Genomic DNA, 7,784 nt, shown 5'->3' on the forward strand with positions numbered 1-7,784 from the left:
TGACCTGCCACTGTGGGAATAAAGTTGGGTATAACCCTTTCACTCCAAGAACATTCCACTGTCATTTCTTTGGTCTCACTGAATCCACAGTGAACTTGTCCGGGGCTGAAACCCATTGGCAAGACACGTGGATCCTACCCTTCCAAAGCTTCCAAAGGTTCCAAATGTAGGAAATCTAAACGTTCATTAATAGGCAACAAGTTAAATTATGATGCAGCCACTCAATGAAATATTCTATAGCATTAAAAGGTATCACAGGAAGATGTTAATGCTATATTATTGTTGATAGATAAAAGCTACAGAACAATGTGTATGCCATCATTCCATTTGTAAAACAAACCACAGACCTGACTCAGAAAAAAGTATGGGAAGATCATACACTAAACCATTAACAGTGGTCACTGCAGGAGTCAAATGGGAGAAATTCACTTTTTATATTTCTACACTGTTTGAATTTTTTACCATAGCATGCATTATATAATTTTCTTTAAAGAAAGTTTTTAAAATACCTTTAAGATTTCGATTTAACAAAACACATGGAAAATTATATAATGGAAAACATTACTCTAATGAAAGGCTAGGAAAACATTACAAGGCACTACAGAATTTATTGCATGGTAAAATATACATTTTTTAAATCTCTGTTTTTGTAAAACATACCTCTTTCACTAGTCCAAGTAATTCTGATTCAGGAGCCAGAATATCCCCCATATTGAACTATTACTGTCAATCCTCACAGCAAAAATCTGTACAAAGCAAAAATATAAGACAAAAGTTTTCATTTCAACCATCTGTGAGATCATAAAAAGGTGGCTGGGATGGGCAGAACAATGGCCCCCAAACGTGTCCATGTTCCAGTCCCCAGAAGCTGTGAATGTCGGATTGCAGGGCAAGAGGGAATTAACATGGCAGATGGAATTAAAGTTGCTAATCAGCTGACCTTAAAAAAGGACACACGTGTACCATTAGCAGGTGGGCCGGATGCAATCACAGGGGAATGAGGGAGAGGCAGGGTCAACGTCAGAGTGACGCAGTGTGAGGAAGACTAGACTGGCCATTGCTGGCCTTGGAGACAGAGGAAGGGCCAAAGCCAAGGAATGAGCACAGGCAGCCTCTAGGAGCTGGGGAAGGAAAGGAGCAGATTCTCCTCTGGACGCCCCGGAAAGGAACACGTCCTGCCAAACACCTTGATTTCAGGCCGGTGAGAAGCATTTCAGACTTCTGACCTCCAGAACTGTGAAATAATAAATCCAGGTTGTTTTAATCCACTAAGTTTATGGCACTTTATTGCAGCAGCACGAGGAAATACAGTGGCTAAAGTAAAAAGTAATTCTTCTATAACAGCTACTTCATTCTACAAATGAATGTGGCTGAGGATTGGCAGGTGGTGTAAATGAAAGTCAGGAATTGCTAGTGAAACTGTGGAAGCTTAGTTACTCTTCTTATTTTTCTAATGTACTGTAATGTGATGTATGTAATTCAAATAGTCAAAACCACAAAGGGCATTTTAGAACAAAATAGAATGTAATGATAAGATTAATTCATTTATTTTAAAGAATAGTCAGATTAGAATTAATCTGATATGAATGAGTACAGTCACCAATCCCACACCCTGTCTCCAAGCAAAACATACCAAGCATCAGGTACTACTTACTTAAAACAAATCTTTAATGTTAACCAAAGACCACAATTATTCAGCCTTACAATAGTAGGAGAGAAGGTAGTGAGCATTTACACAAGTGTTAATACAAGGCTCATGCACTAGAGAATTATTAGGTCAGTTTTAAAAAAAATTACAAGGATGCCTAACATCATTTTACATTTCTGAGACATTTAAAAAATAAAACACTGAACTTTGTCTTTTTTTAAAATTAATTATTTCTATTTTCCTGCCCTCACATATACCCAAGGCAGCCATTCCCTGTGCCTCACTCCCAGGCTCTTAACCCAGGCTGGTTGCCCATAATCCTAGAGAAATGAAAAGTTTGGGCTCTAATACTAACTATGTCATTCACCAGCATCTGATTTGGGGCTAAGTCACTGAAACTCAGAGGCTTTTTTCATCTGTAAAGTAAAAAGGAGAATTTATTTAAGAATTTCCAAGAATGCATGACACCAAACCTCACATTTTTCTGCCTGTCACGGTGCATTTTATTTGAATCACTTGAACACAAGTCTAGAAGATTAAATTTTGTAAATTTCCCCTTACATTCTCTTCTCTCTCTCACTGTCATTGTCTTGTGGCGTCATCTCTCGTAAGGTAGTGTGACATGACCTCTCATCACCTCTCTCTCCACTTCAGTCTGATTTCTGTACTATTAACAAGTGATCTTTCTCCTGCTTAGGACCCTGCTGTGCTTCCACCCCCCCACCCCCCAGATGAAGACAAAACTCCTTCGGCCCAGCTCTCAAAGCCTATGCAGCTTGGCATCCTGCACGTGCCCTTGGCTCTGGTGGCTCCACCCACAGGCCCCCCAGCACACGCCCGTCCTCCCTCGAGGACTTGTGCTTACTGCTCCCTCTGCCTCCTTGCCCTTCTTCCAGACACACATCTCATTCAGGTCTCTGCTTAAATGTCACCTCCTCTGAGATGCTTGGCCTGACTACCCTTTCTGAGCAGTCCACCCATCATCCCTTTGTCCTGCTTTATTTTGCTCAACAGTACTAACCACTACCGACTTCCTTTTGTTAGTGTATGGCTTGCCGTTGTTCCCCAGCCCAGGACACGGAGTCCACAAGGAGGACAGCTGTTCCCTTGGCATCCCCAGTGCCTAGAGCAGTGCCCGGCACAACACAGTGTTCAGAAATACTTACTAAATAGAAATAATTTCAAACATGAAGAAAGCAGAGCAAGGAAGAGGAGAGAGCTTGGAGAAGGGGGTATGGAGTCATTTTAGACAGATGGTCCAAGAAGGCCTCACTGCAGACATCGCAGCAGAGACGTGAAGTGAGTACTTCCCAGATCTGGGGAAGAGGGATTTACAGGTGCAGAGGCTCTGGGGTGCTGAGGTGCCGGGGTGCAGGCGGAGAGGAGCAGGGAGGACAGTAGAGGCAGAGAACAGCCAGCTCCAGGTCAAGCAGGCCCCGAGCTTTTGTCAGAGAATAAGCGGGAAGCCCGGACAGTGCAGAGGAGGTCAAGCAGGCCCCGTGCAAGCCGGAGAGTGCGGAGGAGGGCCCGCAGCCTGGTTTACATTCCTTAGTGAGCACAGTGTGTGCTGGGTGGAGAGGGCTGTGGGAGCCCATGGGCGGGAACAGGCACACAGCAGGAGGCCACTGCAAAGCCGAGCTGGGATGAGGGCAGTTTGGATGCGACAGGAAGCATGTGAAGTGTCCAGATTCCAGATATGAAAGGTGGTGGTGGCACGACCTGCTTGAGGACTGAATGTGGGATGTGGGGGGAAGAAGGGAAGGATGACAGCTGGGGCCTGAGCACTTGGGGCCATAGTATGTCATTTGCTGAACTGGGGGAAGCCCGGGGAGGGACAGTCTGAGAGGGGAAACCAAGAAATCCATGCTGGCTGTAAGTGTCAGGTGCCTGTGAGGCCTCTAAGTGGGGCTGCCGACCAGGTCGGTGAATGTGAGTGTGGCGTTAAGGGGAACGCAGGGGCTGGAGACGAGCACCTTCCTCAGCATAAAGACGGCACGTCAGAAGCCGAGTTTCTAACCAACGTGACCCCTGAGGAGAGAGTGTAGTTGGAGAAGACAACAGGCCCATGCCTGAAGCCTGGAGCTCCCGGGACCTGAGAGGTCGGGAAGAAGGGCAGCAGCCAGCAAGAGAGACTTACCAAGGGCAGCGACCTGTTGGCGGGTCACACCAGGAGACTGACACCCTGGAGGCCAAGTGAGGGTGTCTCCCATATCAATTGTGACTGCGTGGCTGAATAATGTGAGGGCAGAAGAATTAATTACTGGATTTGGCAAAATGGAGTGTGAAGGTGAGCTGGTAAGAGCAGTGAGGGCATGTGTCTGATTGGCACAGGGAGATCCGAACCAAAAATCAGAGAGATGACACGGTGACTGGAAAGAGATGGCCAGTTTTTAATAAGATACTGTAAGCTCCATGTTTGTAAGTTGATGGAATGACCCAGGAAGAGCAGGAAAAACTGATGAGGCAGAAGAGGGAGGAGACGGTGGCAGTGTCCTTGACACACCCAGCGTCCAAGTGGAAGGCCAGGTCTTACACAGGGGCAGGGGCAGCACATGCCCTGACACAGGGATGGCAGAGAACAGGGGCAGTGACCAAAGCACAGACAGACTTAGTGACCAGAAGGAAAACAACGAACAAGGTCATCAGCTGACAGTAAGAAACACGCTGGCAGTGTGAAGAGAGGGAAGGTGGGAACCAAATCGACTCTGAAAACACAGCAGGATTTCTCATACTGGGAGTCTGTTTAGGAAACATGGACTCGAATCCAGAACCGGTGTGCAGAATTTTGCAGTTTTCTCCTGCTGCTCCCAGCTCTCTGAGTTAGGGAGACCAGCATGAAAAGACAGGAGAAAAAGAAAACAAGCATAACAGAAAAAATTGGAGCACTGATGCTGGGTGGAAGGGTGGCACCTATGGGGCTGCAAGGCAGTGAAAAATACAAAGACATACTGAAGGGGGCACAGTAATGCCCGCCTGAAAGATAGAAGGGAGTGGTCAAAGGTGGTATGGGTGCTTGATTATGTAACTGCTGTAGCACACAATGATCACAGGAGAAGATGGATGAGGAAAATGGAGGAAAAAGATGCCTAAAAGATGAAGGATCTGGAGTGGCTAGGATGTTGAAAGTTCATCCTAGTAGAGAGTAAATGAACAGAGGAGGTGGAGAGGTGGACAGTGAGCCAGGCTCTACAGTCCTGAAGGGAAACAACCGTGTCCCTGATAAGTGACTGTCTCCAGGAGGGGTAGCAAGTGGTGAAACCATGACATGTGTCTCAAAGGAGCTGGGGGCTTTCAAGAAGGGGGTCAGCAATCTGGAAGTAGGAAGGAGGAGGAGAAAGAACACTCATCCCACCCCCCACCTCCAGGCCTGAGTATTCTATCACTCTGACATTCTTAAACATTTCAGAATTTTCTCTAAACCTTTAATATAGGTTCATTTATTAAGGGCTTCTTGTATGTCAGGCAATGTGCAAAGTGCTTCACATTTAATTTCCACAATAAACTTGAGAGATGAATATGATTTATATTCTACATTTACAGATGAGGCAACTGAGGCTCAGGGAGGCAGAGGCGCTCCCAGTGATTCAGCTTTTAAGTGACAAAGTGGGAATTTAAATTCAGACTGACATTAACCATTACACAGTATTACTCCAAACTTTGAGAACAACCTGAATCAGAATTCAGTAAGAAACAATTGGCAGTGTGAAGCGGGGGAAGGTGGGAACCAAATCGACTCTGAAAACACATCCACCTTCTCCTAATGCTTGTGCAAATGAAAATTCCTAGCACTGCCCTGATCTTACTGAACACCACGGCAGGCACGATGCCCAGAAGTTGCTTTAAACAAGCCCTCCAGATTAGTTGCATGCACACCCAAGTTTGAGAACCACTGTTCTAACTTTATGAAGAAACTGAGAAAAGAGAACTTCTTCAGTCACCGTTGAAGGTTGCAATGGCAGCTTCTAAATTTCTGAACAGGGACTTAGGACCTACAAGCTGATTAAATACGGGGAAGACAATGAGATTTGTCTGGAAGACTAATTTGTATAGCAAGCATCCTGTTTTTGCTTAGATATATTAAAATCTGGGCTGAAACTGGGTGCCTGGGGAGGCAGGTTAGCTGATGGAGATAACGAAGGGGATGGATCTAAAAGCCCAGGCGCCCCGCCCGCGCCCCCATTACCCAGCTAGACAACTTGGGGCCTGCTTCAAGTTTGGCCCACCGCAGCAAAGATCAGGGACTACCTGCGGGAACGTGGTCGGGATGTCCAGGAGGACGCCTGCGGCCCACGCCATTGTCGAGTCCAGGGAGGAGCCGAGAAGTGGGGGCACCAGGGAGTGGCTGCCGAGCTGGCGCGTCGGGGTTTTCCTCTTGGGCGAGGGCTCCGCAGAGGCTAGGCTTTCGGGACCCACCATTGCTCTCCAAGCCCCGGGACGTTGCTTACCTGCTGCTCTGCCTCAGACACTCGCGCCTACCCGGCTCGGCCGCCACCTTTACAGCAGTCGCCCCGGCAACCGCCGCCGTCGTCACGTGAGGTGGCACAGCCAATCCCCGAGCGCAGCTGGCGCGGAGCATCCTGGGAGGATAGGCGGGAGCCTTGGGAACTGTGGCTGTTAACCTTGCTGACAGCGGGGCCGACGGTTCGTGGTCCAGTGACCGATGCGGGACGCGCGCTGTCCTTCCGCTTGTCCCGACCACCTCCCGACGACTTCCCATTCATTCGTTTCCCTACACGTGGGTCCGGGCACTGTGCCGGCCTGGGGATGAACCGGACCAGGCCCAACCCCTGACCGTCAAGGAGCTGGTACCACAGGGAAATAAAAACCGGCGAGAAGATTACGGTACAGCGCAGCGTTACTGGAAAAAGAAATAGGCGTTGTTATTCCCAATTTCCAGGCGTGACCAATGACTACTTAGAACCAAAAGTGTCGCACCTTATCTGCCGTCAAGCTCCAGGATCAGGGTTCCACACCGCTGCAGACGTTTCCAGGGATTTTAGAGAAATTTTTCCCCCTGATGATTTGGGTTCTTAAAAATAAAATAGGAGTTCAAATCCCTTTCTGCACGTGGAGCTTTTGAACTGAAGTTCACCAGCACTGAAAGAGCACCTGCGCGAGTCATAATCTTTGTGATTTGGGGTGATAACTGGAACAAGTTTTGATAAAGTTAATAAATATTTAAATATCTGTAACTTCAGTTGTAATTTTAAAACTTCCTTCAAATCCTTGAACACTTGAATACTTAATAAATATTAAATTGGAGAAGTTACTAAATCAAACTCAGTATATTTAACCCATTTGATATGTCCTTGTGTGACTACAAAGAATACTTTTGTCACAAAGGCCAAACTGCCTGGACCTGAAGCTGGGCAGTACCCAAGTTGGCTGTGCTGTATATTGCCCATGAGTTCAGAGCAGTACACTGAACCAACTGCCTAGCCTCGATTCTTAGGTTTGCTAAAGCATCCCATTGGCCTTAAATGATCTTGTTTGACCACTCTAGTTTTCCTAAAGTGAGACACATACTGCCAGTGGATCCAAAATGACTTTGTAAAATGTTTAATTATGAAATTTTCAAACATATGCAAAAGTAAAGAGAGAATCATTTACTGAAGCCCCATAAACCCACCACTCAAGATTCTAGGATTGTCAAGATATTGCTGCTGGGAGAAAATCGACCCCAAATTCAATTCTTGGGATATGCAAAGTATTTCAGGGGAGCTAACCAGCTTTGCACTGGCCATCAAAGGGATGACTGAGCTCTGCATTCAAGGGGCAAATCTGAATCTTCTGCAGTTGACAGCCCTTTTTAAGACCCCACTCTTGAGTACCACTGTCTTACCAATGGGTCTCAGCCCCGGGCAAGTTCACTATGGATTCAATGTGACCAAAGAAATGACAGTAAAATGTTCTTGGGGTAAAAGGGTTATACCCAACTTTATTTCCACAGTGGCAGGTCAAACACAAAAATCCGTTCACTCAGAGCGAGTCTGCAGGCAGCAAGCCAGTCTCTGCCTCTGGGCCTCTCTACTCTCACACCTGTCCTCTGGCTCTGTCCTCGGTGCTGCCACCACTCCAGCCTCTGCTCCGCTCTCCTGCAGCCTTGCAGCCCTGCCACCGTGTTATATAGTCAGTA

General features: G+C 46.9%; 1 protein-coding gene across 3 annotated transcripts in view; it reads right to left on the minus strand.

Annotated features, from left to right (window-relative positions):
* The window catches only part of ARMC9 (armadillo repeat containing 9), a 118,333-nt gene extending 111,519 nt beyond the window's left edge, over positions 1-6,814 (minus strand). Inside the window, exons 1-2 of one of the 3 annotated variants that reach the window (XM_036997768.2) lie at positions 6,094-6,814; positions 661-746 (exon numbers count right to left, since the gene is read on the minus strand). In XM_036997768.2, the coding sequence (XP_036853663.2) occupies positions 661-711 (51 nt within the window). In that variant the 5' untranslated portion in view covers positions 712-746; positions 6,094-6,814. The other 2 variants (XM_017679750.3, XM_017679752.3) reach the window with 2 other exon arrangements.
* Positions 6,815-7,784: the final 970 nt, after the last annotated feature.

This window comes from Manis javanica, chromosome 12 (assembly GCF_040802235.1).
Source record: "Manis javanica isolate MJ-LG chromosome 12, MJ_LKY, whole genome shotgun sequence".
NCBI lineage: Eukaryota > Metazoa > Chordata > Mammalia > Pholidota > Manidae > Manis > Manis javanica.